The sequence below is a fragment of the Mixophyes fleayi genome, chromosome 1, assembly GCF_038048845.1.
Source record: "Mixophyes fleayi isolate aMixFle1 chromosome 1, aMixFle1.hap1, whole genome shotgun sequence".
In the NCBI taxonomy this organism is placed as follows: domain Eukaryota; kingdom Metazoa; phylum Chordata; class Amphibia; order Anura; family Limnodynastidae; genus Mixophyes; species Mixophyes fleayi.
In genome coordinates this window covers 298,813,032-298,827,253 of record NC_134402.1, presented here as the reverse complement: position 1 = coordinate 298,827,253, position 14,222 = coordinate 298,813,032, and the positions used below count along the sequence as shown (strand labels likewise).

The following is a 14,222-nucleotide window of genomic DNA, read 5'->3' as shown; positions in this document are numbered from 1 at the left end:
TTGTGAGCAATGACTGTAATTTCGTACTCACTGTTGTGGATTGGTCGGAAGTTTGTACACACTACACAACGGAAACGAGATTGGAACGAAAATATTAAACGGTACGATCAACCAAATGAGGCGACAATCGTCCATTTGGGCAGACTTTCGACCATCGTGTCACTGCACACACTGACCCGACTTTTGAACGAGCGATCGTATGTTGGCTGATTTAGCCGATTATTGGACGAAAACCGTGTAGTGTGTACCCAGCTTAAGGTAAGGTGGAAGTAACATAGGAATGTATTCAAGTATGAGGAATTGAGAATTGTGCTAGTATGGAGATAGTACAAGGGAATTGATTAAATATGATGAGAAAAGATATTATCAAAGCAAACAAGAATTGAATAAGTACAGCTTATAATGTAATTACCTAAAATTCTGTCCAGAGACCCAACTTTCTGTGCTTGATTGACAATTTTTTTATCTGTGACATGATCATCCTCACTCATTCTGGAAGATTTCCATTTAGCAACTGAATGACAGCTCTTTTTTGATCTTTGAACTTTTGAACAAATGTTGTTTCTAGACTTTGTGGTTTGGTGTGTTTGCTGTTGATTATCAATACACATTTTCTTGTTGTGAACATCATCATCATCAGATGAAGTAAACACATCTATAGTCTGTGAATTTTTTTCTGTATCACTTTTGCTGTGACAGGTGTGGTTTTTATGCTCTATTTTCAGTTTTGAAAAACTAGTTGTTTTAGGAGACATACAATTATTTGGTATTTTAATATCATCAGACTCATCACTAATGTAGTCGCTACTATAGTCAGTGGCTTTCTGGATAATTTCCTTAAAATCCGGTTCATCAGAGTCTGCACCCTCTGCAAGTTTTGTGGGTCCATTTGTAGGGGCTTGGGTGGGCAAGATAATATCCTCACTGTCATCTGAGTTACTATTAATTTCCAGAACAGCATTGACTTCTTTAGAAAACTGCCTTTTAGTTCTTGTCATCGTATTTGTATCTTCACCAGAGTCAGATGATATGTTCCAGCCACAATTATTACTTCCACTGTCTTGTCCAGTTGCTTCAGGACACTCTCTGAAGTTGTGAAGAACCAACGTTTTGTTTGATTTCTTTTGGGAATCACTGAGCTCACTTGTGGAACTTCCTGCTTTGTCAGTGTTGTCGTCTTGATCTTGTGGTCCTCTCTCTAGCAATCTTGAAAATCCACACTGTTGTAACGTAAGTTGCTTACCACAGTCGGCACTTGCAGAGGTTTTGTTCCTTTTTCTTTTTGAGCCCCCATTTATTTCATCATCACTGTCACTGCTAAAATCAAAGGCCTGCTTCTGAAACTGTTGATTTTCTTTTAAATTTACAGTTTTCTCACTATCAATAATTGCATCCTGCAAATAGATTAGAATATGTAAGTAAAACAGTAAATAGAGGCTGGAAGGCAGCCCCCCACCAACCAACACCGAGAAAATGTCAAAAAACCCTGGTCGTATTTATTTTCTTTCCTTTCAATACAATTAACATTGTATGGACAGGTGAAGTAGCAGTAATAGCCCTACACCAGGCTTTCCCATACCGAGCTGTGTGGAAGACTATCTCCTAATTGGAGAATAAAATATTTATACAGACAAATTGCAAAAGAACCATACTACAGTAGCAAATATTATTTAAGTTAAGAAAACAACATTCATTGACAACTAGTCAATACCAAAATAAAAGTAATGTCCTCTAGTCATTGTATAGCAGCTAGAAATAGGTATGTTACCATTTCCAATTTATAATTTGGATCATAGTGCATTGATCATCAGGTTTGACATAGGTTAAGTTTCTAAAGGCATTTTTCATTAAATAAATATTTAGTAACAATCAAATCACCACCAGCACTGCCTTGTATGCAAACAGACATGCAAATTTTCACTTCTCAGAATAAAGTGCTTTTTATCCAATCGTGGCAAGTCTGGCAAGTAGTGTGATTTATAGCATGGAATAATTCATCTTGCATGCACTCTTCCAACTTTTCAAATTATATGACTTTTCAAACTAAACAACTTTTAGGGCCAAAACACTACATAATCAAGTTATTTTTTAGAAAAACATACAACAGAGGTGGGCCAAAGCTTCAGTGCGCTAGAGTCCAGACATCATACTGATAAGTAATTAACAGGCACATTTTATAACGCTTTAAACAGTAAAGACTTTGGTGACTGCATAAAACTGAGGCACTTGTAGCAAAGGTTAAAACCATACAAGCAGCAGTAGGCTGCAGGTCACTCAGCTCTTCAAGTAGTTAGACAATGTACCATTATTTTTAAGCATGAGAGACATAAACAAAATATATTCCCCCAAGTATAATGTACCAACCAAATCAACAGAGTAAACTTTATGCGAGTTTAGCCCAGCATGTAATCTCCTGTGAGGAATTACATCACTTAAAACCATTCTATACTTTACAATTTAAGAACAGCAGTATGTTACAAAGGTCCTTTGATTCTCACCTTTACATTTTTTGCAGCGAATCCTTTGTATACTAAAATTGTACATGCATGTGAAAGCAATAATGTTATAAAAAAAACACATTAAATAGCAAATAGTTATGTCAAGATGTTTTAACGTTAAAATGCCAGTGTTATAGAATGTGTGGAAAATTTTAGCTGCTAGTAAGCCATTACAACTACCAAATGTCAGCATTAAGGAAAAAAGGATCTGCATATAAATGTACACTTTTTATGTGAAGGCAAAATGCATCTGAGAAGAGCACAAAATAAAATAAGAACCTGTATAGAGAGCTGGGCACTATGCTCACTCCTAGACCGGGTGTGCGAGACACTATGCACCTGCAGGTGACCACTCTTCTCCGGCGTTGGAATTCTAAAGTAAGCTCTGCTGCTAATTTGCTATATGTCTGCCAATCAATGTTGGATCTTCACTGCATCACATGTAGTATAGACAATGCATGGGTTCCCATCATGTCACCCTGTTCATTTTAGAGTGCCCAGAATGTCTGCAAGTAATATCTCTAATGCACAGAGGACTCATTTTTTTGCAAACAGACTAATCACTAAACCAAGTACAACAAATGAATGACTGAAACAGAGTTTTTGATCTGTGAATGTTAGTTTGGTTTTCTTAACGGACCAGTTTGTTTACAGCCAGTTCCTTAATACATAGGCTGCAATACTGTTTTACAGTGTCACTGTAAATATTCCGCCGGTATCACCAGTGTAGAACTGCAGTTTATACAAACTTTACCAGCTATAATTTTCCCTTTGGTACATCTAGACCAATATGGTTTGTGACCTATTTATCCTATGCAAGTGACTCACTAGGGTGAGGTGATAAAACTTTGACTGTACATATATCAAAGTTAGACAAATATCCTCACATCTGCAAAACTGGCAGAAAGTTAATTTGTAGACAGTAATGGCAATATTATCATCTGTTTTCATTTCTAGTGAGCCATATAAAAATGTATATTTAGTGTGCAATTGAGACACATCGTAATGCTCAGCAGGTGGCAAAACAGGATAGAGCAGTTATGATTATGGCATATTAAAGGACCACTGAACCCAAAACTGTCCTTTGCCTGGTTTAAAAGAACTACAACTACAATTGCATATGTGAAATGTTCAGGACTTAATAAAAAATTGTGGTGATCAAAAGAAGGGTAGGTCACAGGGGGATTTCTATACAAAGAAGACTTCCTGTCTACAGCCATATTGAAGGACACTGAAGCAAGCCTCCTATCAAGGGTGTAACAACCATAGGTGCTGGGTGTGCAGTCCAGCTGCTATGAGGCACGTTTTCCCTGTCAAACCTCCATGTCTATATGTGAGTTTTTCCCTATTGGGTGGTACATGGCTGCTGTTACAAAAAGAAAAGCCATTGCTTCCTATAGTAAGAAAATGGATGATAACAGAACAACACCTCACACTTCACTGTGGTAAACAAGAACACAATGTAAACAAAGAACTCAAGTTTTATTAAGATACTATATGGAAATTTCTATGCATGCAATGTGCCATGTAAATAAAGCCTGAAAAAGTAACCTGAAGCTCTTTCAGGGCCATACCTCCAGGCCTGCAAACAGACAAGGAGCTGGGGTTGGATTCCTTCTCTTCCCACACTGCAGATTCAAAGTTCTCCCACTTCTTCCTTCACTTATGTTCCAATCTTTTAAAGTACATACTATCAGGATCTTTAACCTCTTTCCTCTGCTTATTGCTGTAATCTATTACTACCAAGGATTACCTCAGCAATTCCTTCAACATTTATTTTTCTCATGTCTTATCCTCTCCCAACCATCATCTTGGGTTGATGATCTACATCTCTTTCTCCCTCCAAAGTACTCTCTCTAACCTCCTCTCTCAGCCTCTAACAGTTGACCAACTCTCCTATTTATCATATTGGCCAGTGTCTTGATCTTGTTTTCTCACCACTGTTCAATTTCTGATTTCTTTTATACTCATTTTTGTCTCTTTAGACCCTGACTTGCAATCGGTGTATTATTTCATGTTATTAGGTACATTTTGCCCTTGCTATTACCTGCAATATTGTATGTATTAAAAATATACAGAGTATCGCCATACTGTGTGAAAATAACAGAACAGCAGAAGTTATTTTGCTTTTTAAAGTAATAACCATTTGTCTCAAATGTCCATTGTTGTGAGGTGCAGCTTAGATTTGGTTTGTAATCAGAATAATGTTTGAGTTAACTAGCTGGCAGCCCCAAGTTAATTAGCTAGGTCAACAAGTAATCTGAGAGGTAATTAGGTTAGAGCCTTTAGATGACATGCATTATGTCTCCACAGTAATATAGTGGCTGAAATAACATTGGCAAATGTATTAACATGTGTCAACAATATAAATGCTATTGTATCAAAATGTATAACAGACTCAGATTGTGTAATGTGGCAGATACAATGTGTCAAATGTCTTGTTGTTTCACGCAAGTGTGAAGTGTTATTCCTTGATGTTATATTGTAAACCTTTGTTTAGTGTATTCAGCCAAATTGCTAATTGAGTCAAGCCATTCCACTGTTTAATCAAGGTAACAGAGACAGTATGTCTAACAGTTAAAGTATCCACTGATAGACCCCTGCTGTAAGGGGGAGGATTGAGACATTTGACCCAAGAATGCAAAGAGAGCTATTCTAGCTTGGAGGGTCCTGGTGTACAAGACAACAGCGAAAAGGACTCTGGGTCAGGCATCGTGGTGCCGCTGGAGGAAATCCTACCAGGACAGGGTCTGCTAGAGCTGGTAACCCAGACCGGGCAACACCGTAACTGTCTAGCTAATCGGGAGTGGTAATATTGTGGGAGTATAAGACTGTAAAAGAGACTGAGAATATTATTTTGGAGTGCTGACTGCAAGGGGCTGCTGGAGAATACATACTACCATTTACTCTGTATCTTGTGAACATCTTGTGGTGTTGTGCTGTCATAATAAAGTCTTATTTTGGATATAATCTCGTCTACCTGAGTGAATTGTATCACAGAGGGCAACTGCCATCCCAGCTAAGGGTGGTATCCTCACATTTACCATACCAAATATCAACTCCCATGCCCTTCCAAGCTTCCTCACACAATCCGATGAACCATCTTCACTCAGGATTTTGTCATTGCTAATCTAAAGGCCACTATCTGCTTCCAATACTCATTGACCTACCTGCTGCATTTGACACCATCACTTGTTTAGTTGTCTTTTTTTAAAATTGGGTCTTTTTAGTGCGCCAGATAGTAATACAAAAAATCAATCTGCCAGACATTTATCCACAGTTCTGCAATGTATTGTGGCAAGAGCCCGCTACTGCAGAAGCACATGCGAACAACTTCTTCATTTTTATGTAGCTTTTTTGTCAGGATGGTAAATGTTTTGACACTGTACAGATTTCACAGCAATTCTTGGAGACCCTAAACGCTAGCTAGACATAGCTCACCTGTCTCAAGACCAGCCAGCTTCTCCAGCATTAGTCTCCATGCACAAATGATACAAACAAGCTTTTATACCCGATACTCCTCCCCCAGCCTTAGCTTGATGGACAGGTGACACACCCACCTTCTCTTTAAAAGGAAACGCCCATCCCTGGCTCTGTTTGCACTAACAGACACACCCTGTCTGTTTGCTGAGAGGAAGGATTTCAAATCATGTAAGTTAAACCAAACTTAAACTATTGCTTTTCATACATAAGTCTTTAAATTCAATCTAGGTGCATTACTGCACAAATGTTTTAGTCTACTTCCCTGCTTTCTCTGCATATTGCCAGCTAAATGCCTCCTTTTGTTACATATCCCTCCCCCTAGCGTCTCCAAGTAGGGGGATGCGGACTTCGCGAGGAGCGCATATTTTCGTGACAACGCATCTGCATTTTTGTGTAGAATCCCAGGTCCATGTTCTACTGAGAACTTGAAAGGTTGCAGTGCCAAGAACCAGCGGGTTACCTTGCCATTTACTTCCCAGGTTGTTCTGCATCCATCTCAATGGTGCATGGTCTGTTATTAAGGTGAACTCTCTGCCTAGGAGATAATAGCGCAGAGCTTCTGTAGCCAATTTTATGGTGAGACATTCTTTCTCCACAGTGGCATATTTTTGTTCCCTTGGAAGCAACTTACGACTTAGGTACAGGACAGGCTTTTCTACTCCATTCTTCTCCTGTGACAAGACTGCACCTACGCTAACACCAGAAGCACCAGTTTGGAGGAAGAAACTCCGGGTAAAATCCGGTGCTTGTAGAACTAGGGAGGAACAAAGAGCTACCCAAAGATCAGACCAGGCGGTTTTTGCAGAGTCAGACAGGGTTAATCTATCTGGACAACTTTTTTTTTTTTTTTTAACATGTCTGTAAGTGGAGCAGCTCTAGTGGTGAAGTGGCTTACAAACCGCCTGTAGTAACCTACTAAGCCTAAAAAGGTTCTTAACTGCGACTTTTTCTCTGGTCTTGCCCGATTTTTGACTGCCTCCACTTTGTCTAGCTGGGGTTTTACATGCCCTCGACCAACAACGTACCTCAAATATTTGGCTTCTCTCATGGCTATGGCACATTTCTCTGGGTTAGCTGTTAACCCTGCTGACCTTAATGAAGCTAAGACTGCCTCAACTTTGGTTAAATGTGATCCCCAGTCTGGGGTATAAATCACTATATCGTCCAAGTAAGTGGCTGCACAAGCTGTGTGAGGTCGTAGAAATTTATTCATGGCCCTTTGGAAGGTGGCAGGTGCCCCATGCAACCCAAAGGGTAGGACTTTATATTGATAGAGACCATCAGGGGTGGAAAATGCAGTCTTTGGTTTGGCCGTGGAAGTCATGGGAACTTGCCAATAACCCTTTGTTAGATCAAGAGTTGTTAAATAATTGCTACCAGCAAGATTTTCCACTAGTTCATCCCCACGTGGCAACGGATAGGCATCAAATTGCGACATACTGTTTAGGCGCCTAAAGTCATTGCAGAACCTAATTGTCCCATTGGGTTTCGGGACAAGCACAATGGGACTATTCCACTCACTAGTGGACTCTTCAATCACATCTAACTGGAGCATCTTCTCGACCTCCTTTCTCACGTCCACCCGTCTGGCTTCTGGAATACGATACAGCTTCTGCTTTACAATGACTCCTGGCGCAGTGACAATGTCGTGTTCGATTAAGGTAGTACGCCCAGGAATGGAAGAGAAGACATCCCTGTTCCGGCGAATCATTTCTTCAGTCTGTTGTCTCTGCTAAATGGACAAAGCTGGCTCTATGGGCACTTCAGACTTTTCAATGGCAGTACTCACTACCTGAGGAGAGGTTTCCTCATCATGCCAAGGTTTAAGGAGGTTAACATGATATATTTGCTCCTCCCTTCTCCTACCTAACTGGCGGACTCTGTAATTGACAGGACCGACAGCCTCTAGAATTTGATATGATATGGACCCTGCCAATGGGCGAAAAGTTTGCTTTCCTGGGTGGGAACCAGGACTAAGACCTTGTCCCCAGGCTTGAAAGATCGAACAACAGCACTTTTATCGTAACTTTTTCTCTGTCGTCCCTGAGCCTCTTTTACATGTTGCTGCACAATGGGCCCTATCTTTCCTAGCCTCTCATACATTTGGGACACAAATTGTACCAGATTTGGCTCCCTAGGAACTTGCTGCTCCCACTCTTCTTTTAACATATCCAAGATACGCCTGGGCTGTCTCCCAAACAATAACTCAAAGGGACTAAACCCTGTTGAAGCTTGAGGTACCTCACGGATGGCAAACATCAAATAGGGAATAAGAGTGTCCCAATCTTTTTTCTCTTGAGCTACTGCTTTCCTGAGCATGTGCTTTAATGTGCGGTTAAAGCGTTCCACCAAGCCATCTGTTTGTGGATGGTATACAGAGGTGTGAAGCGCCATAACCCCTAGCAACTGGCACATGTCCTTCATCAGTGTAGACATGAATGGAGTACCCTGATCTGTGAGAATTTCTTTGGGTATTCCCAAGCGTGTAAACATCAATACAAGTTCTCTAGCTATGGTGCTGGACTTTATGTTTCGTTGGGGAATTGCCTCTGGATACCTGGTTGCATAGTCAAGCACCACTAGTATATATTGGTGCCCACGTGCAGATTTTTCCAGTGGCCCCACAAGGTCCATAGCTATCCGTTCAAAGGTAACTTGTACTATTGGTATTGGAATGAGAGGTGCCCTGTACATGGGTTTGGGACAGGTTCTCTGACAAATGGGACAGGACCAGCAATACTTTTTCACTGCCATGTGTACACCGGGCCGGTAAAACCTAAGCAGAACTCGTTCCCGTGTTTTATCCTCCCCTAGGTGTCCCCCACAGACATGTGTGTGTGCTGCTTTTAACACTAGGGGTACATGGACCTGAGGAACCATTAATTGTTCTACTTTTTCCCCCCTGTACATTAGCAACTCTATACAGGAAATTATTTTTAACAATAAAATATGGTATACCTTCTGCAGGCTGGGCGGCTTTCGCTACCCCATTTACCTCAGTCACACTTTTAAAGGCATGTTCCAAAGTGGCATCATTAAGTTGGTTTCGAGCCAAGTCCTGCAGAGGAAACAAAATTGGTATTACGGACCAGCCCGTATCCTCACTGACAGGCGTGGTGGGCTCATCTGCGACATCACTGGCCAATGCTAGTTTGGACTGTCCATGTTTCCCCGTAGGTGGATGCTTTTTTGGAACTCCTGCTGTGACTCCAAAGATGGCATTCCGGTTTGGCGGTTCCCAAAGATCGATGTCCAGATGTTGTGGATTCTTAGGCGGTTCCTTTAAGACCGGGCTTCCGACCGTTGCATCAGTTGCCGGCGTGTCCGGCCGGATCCGCTCACCGAGGACATCGTTAAACAGTGGGAAGTCTCGCCCCAAAATGAATGGATATGGGAGTTTAGGTGCTATGGCAGCTACCACCATAACAGTTTAGTCTTTGAGTGTGACTGGTAGTATTGTTCTTTCATACTCCTCTGTTGTGCCATGTACGCAAAGAACCTTCACTTTGGGCAACCGAGAAGTTATGGTTTCAAGTAAGGCAGAGCTGGACACCAATGAGAGTTCACTCCCCGAGTCAACCAAGGCCAGAACAAGGTTTTGGTTGATTAGCACAGTCACCCGGAACAAACAAGGACTTCCTGATGTGGGACTCATGGTAAAACAGCTTGGAAATGCAGGCCCAATATGTGCCAAGGAACACTCCATGGATTCCTGTAGTTTAGGACACCCTGCCTTAAAGTGGCCTGGCTCACAGCATTCAAAACACTTCAGATTAGACAGCTTTGCACCTGGCCCTCTGTCCGTAGCAGTTTTGCCATTGGGCCCTGTAGCAAGGATTGTCAAACCTGGCTTTTGGCGTGGCAGCGGCTTTGGCACAAATGCAGGTTCTTTAGTCATTTGCTGTAGCGCACAAAACCTTTCTACCACGGTGGCAAGCTCTTCATAAGTTTGTGGGTCTGATTGCAGAACCCACCTTTGCAAATCGCGGTTCAGCCCCCGGATGCAGTGATCTATCGCCAGAACTTCAATAATCTGAGAAGGCGAATTCTCCTCAGGCTGCAGCCATTTCTTTAAAATTTTAGAAAGCTCAGCCACTTGCACTCTGACCGGTTTTTCTTTATCATAGCGCCATTGGTGATAGCACTGAACACGGCCTGGCCCGGAAACTCCAATGCAAGCCAATATCTCAGACTTTAGGCACAAATAATCAGAGGCACGTTACTCATCTAGATCCATATAAGCTCGCTGAGCTTCACAAGTCAGATATGGCGCCAGTCTCTCAGCCCAATCTTTAGGAGGCCATTTTGCCCTTTTTGCAAGTCTCTCAAAGGACACCAGATATGCTTCTACGTCATCAGCTGGTGACATTTTCTGCAGAACCGGACCAGGTGGTTCATTTCTGTCATGCCTCACCTGGCTTCACTCTTCCCTTAAGAGCCTTGTGTTTTCCACCTGTGCCTCGGCAACTCGTACCATCTGAGTTTGCTGCTGTTGCTGCGCAGCGGCCTCATTTACAAGGGTTTTCAGTACTTCCTCCATGTTGACGTCTGCGCGGGTTGGGTAGCGGAAACTTGCTTCCCGGAGTATCCCACTCTTGACACCACTTGTGGCAAGAGCCCGCTACTGCAGAAGCACACGCGAACAACTTCTTCCTTTTTATGTAGTTTTATTGTCAGGATGGTAAATGTTTTGACACCGTACAGATTTCACAGCAATTCTTGGAGACCCTAAACGCTAGCTTCCCCAGCATTGGTCTCCGTGCACAAATGATACAAACAAGCTTTTATACCTGATACTCCTTCCCCAGCCTTAGCTTGATGGACAGGTGACACACCCACCTTCTCTTTAAAAGGAAACGCCCATCCCAACTGATGATGGTGATACATTACAGCAATTTATGTATACATCTATTTACCTGGGATAAAAATTACTATTCTCTTGGGGCACTAATTCGCTCATTTGGCCTCCACTACCACCTCTACGCTGATGACATCTAAAGCTATATATCTCTCCCTCTGATCTCTCCCATTCTGTACTATCTCGTGTAACCCATTGTCTTTCAGCTATCTCCACATGGATGTCCCAAAGCTACCTAAAGCTCCTAACAGTACCCTCCTCCTTGAAGAGGTGTTAAGGAACATCGACACCTTGGCTTCTTGGGAAATTGTTTGAAGAATTTTTTGATAAGTGTGTCAGCGTGTAGGCGCTTCTGTGGAATCCAAGCTCATTCTGCCAGGCCATGATTCTTCCACTGAACCAAGAAATGGACCTGTCCTTGGACTCTTAGAATAAAGAATTTTTTCAATCGCAAATCCCTGTTGTCCATCCAAATTAGGTGGCCAAGTTCTTGGTGGCTGAAGACATCTGAATTGACTTGAGTAGAATACAGGTTTGAAAAGAGAACAGTGAAATGTGCTCAAGATTCTCAGAGAACAAGGAAACTTTAACCTGAAGGATTAAACTTGCTTGATGATAGAGAAGGGTCCAATGAACTTAGGACCAAGTTTTTTTACAAGGCTGTCTGAGCCTTATGTTGCGAGTAGAAAGCCAGACTTTCTGATCCACTTTGAAGGAACAATTTCTACAATGAAAATCAGGAAGCGACTTTGAATGAAAAGAGGCCCGTCTCAAGGCAGACTGAACTTTTTTCCAGATGATTTTGAGATTCAAAGCCATAGAATGTATTTCAGGAAGACCAGGACTGCGTGAAGACAAGGCATTGGATTTAGGATGAAACCCAAAAATGCAATAAAACGGAGAGGTGCGAGTGGAGGAATGGAAGGAGTTATTATATGCAAATTCTGCCCATGGTAACAAAGTTGACCAATTGTCATGGAATTCTGAGGTGAACAAATGTAAGAATTGTTAAAGGGACTGATTAACCCTCTCTGTCTGTCCGTTTGACTGTGGGTGGTGAAACGCTGATATTGATCCCAAGGAGTGTACAAAAAGATTTTCAAAACTGTACAACAAACTGAGAGCCACGGTCAGAAACAATGTCAGTGGGAATGAGATGGAGCCGAAAGATATGCTGGACAAAGAGTGAGGCTAAGCTCTGTGCACTGGGAAGTCTAGTCAAGGGGATAAAATGGGACATTTTACTAAATCGATCAACCACTACCCATACAGTGCTGTGCCCCGCAGAACATGGAAGGTCTACAATGAAATCCATAGACAAGTACGACCAAGGTTTTGAAAGGACAGTAGCACAAGCTGACCTGCAGAGCACTTCCTGGGAATCTTGTTCTTAGCACCAGACAGAGCGTGAAAGAATCTCCACGGTCTTGGAGCTACCGGGATGTCCAGCGGTCTTGCTCTTCAGAGAGACCAGCTTTTCTTAGGTGGACTGGAACAAACAGGCGGTTTGCCAGAATCTCTGCAGGCACCAGCTTTTGAAATCTGCGAAGAGTTTTTCCTAAGTCTTGGGTTAGTCCGGCATGAATAATGGTAGGTGGAAAAGTAGGCAGTGGTTCAGGAGCAGGTACATGATGTGAAATGAAACTTCTGGATAACGCATCCGCCTTAATATTCTTGGATCCGGGCCTGTAGGAAATAATGAAAAGAAAACGGGTGAAACAGAGCGCACATCAGGCTTGTCTAGGACTCAATCGTTTTGCAGACTGAATGTACTTAAGGTTTTTATGATCGGTAATAACCGAGATGACATGAATGGCTAATTCTAGCCAATGATGTCATTCTTCAAAGGCACATTTAATTGGCAAAAGTTCCCGATTGCCTACGTCATAATTAGTCTCTGCAATCGAAGATTTGTGGGAAAAGAATGCACAGGGGTGCAAACGGTGAGTGCGACAGTCCTTCTGGGAAAAGATAGCACCGGCTCCTATATCAGAGATATCAACCTTCCAGAACAAAAGATAAATCCAGATTAGGGTGTCTGAGGACTGGAGCAGAGACGAATGCCCTTTTGAGGGCTTGAAAAGAGGTTATTGCCTCAAAAGGACCAACTACTTGGATCCATTCCCTTACAGGTAAGAGCAACAATAGGAGCTACTAATTCGGAGAAACCTTGAATAAATACCCAATAATAATTTGCAAAGTCCAAGAACCTCTGGATGCCCTTGAGATTGTTTGGTTGCACCCACTCCAGGATGGCTTGGACTTTACTTGGATTCATAGAGAACCCATTAGGGGAGATTATGTACTCTAAGAAGGATACCTTCTGTATCTCAAATTCATATTTCTCAAGCTTGGCGAAGAGAAGGTGGTCCCAAAGTTTTTGTAGAACCAGTTTAACATGAAGCCGATATTATGAAAAAGACTGAGAATATATCAAGTTATCATCCAAGTACATGACAACAAATTGACAAAGAAAATAACGGAGAACTTAATTAATGAGATTTTGGAATACAGTGGGTGCATAACAAAGACCAAACTGCATGACCAAGTATTCATAATGGCCAGAATGAGTGTTGAATGCCATTTTCCACTCATCCCCTTCCCTAATACGGATAAGGTTATATGCTCCGCAGAGATCAATCTTGGTAAAGATGGTGGCAGTCTTCAACTGATCAAATAACACTGAGATGAGGGGAAGAGGATAGGTGTTTTTAATCTTAATTTTATTAAGTCCCCGAAAATCAAGCATCCGGCTCCTACTGGTGACTTAGAAGGTCTAATAAAGTCTTTTTGAAAATTTTCCTCCACATACTATTGCATGGACATGGGTCCAGACTGGAGAGTGCATACAACCTTCCTTTGGACAGAATTTCTCTTTTAGCCCAATCCACTACAGGGTTATGGAGAAAGAGCCAAGGATGGCCTAGTATTAAAGGCACAGACGGGCAATTGATGAGGTAGAAGGACAGAGTCTCTGAGTGAAGGGCTCCAACTGTTAACTGCAGTGGGGATGTTTCAAAAGAAATCTTGTCACCTGGCAACGGACCTCCGCCTAGGCCACATACAGTAATAGCAGAATCAAGTCTCATAGAAGGAATCCCAGAGGAATGGGCACCACTATCCACAAAGGTCGAAACAGCAACAGTACATGAACCGTGAGTGACATGTGCAGGGACCATGAATGCATTTTTGGAGGAGATAATCTGCAGACCTAGGCGAAGTTCCCCCTCATTCCCTAGCCCTGTTCTTTTTCATATTTGTTAGGACAGGAGCAGGAAAAGTGACCTTTGATGCCACAGTAAAGACCGAGGCCTTGAGTCCGTCTTCTGTTTTTTCCCCTCTGGTGAGAGACAACAGGCATCTAATTGCATAGGTTCTTCAGT

General features: G+C 42.1%; 1 protein-coding gene across 1 annotated transcript in view; it reads right to left on the bottom strand.

Moving 5' to 3' along the window:
- Positions 1-14,222, bottom strand: part of ERCC6L2 (ERCC excision repair 6 like 2) — a 131,172-nt gene that overhangs the window by 37,346 nt on the left and 79,604 nt on the right. Inside the window, exon 17 of the mRNA XM_075211087.1 lies at positions 413-1,394. Coding sequence (XP_075067188.1) covers positions 413-1,394 — 982 coding nt within the window. The remainder of the gene's footprint in view (positions 1-412; positions 1,395-14,222) is intronic.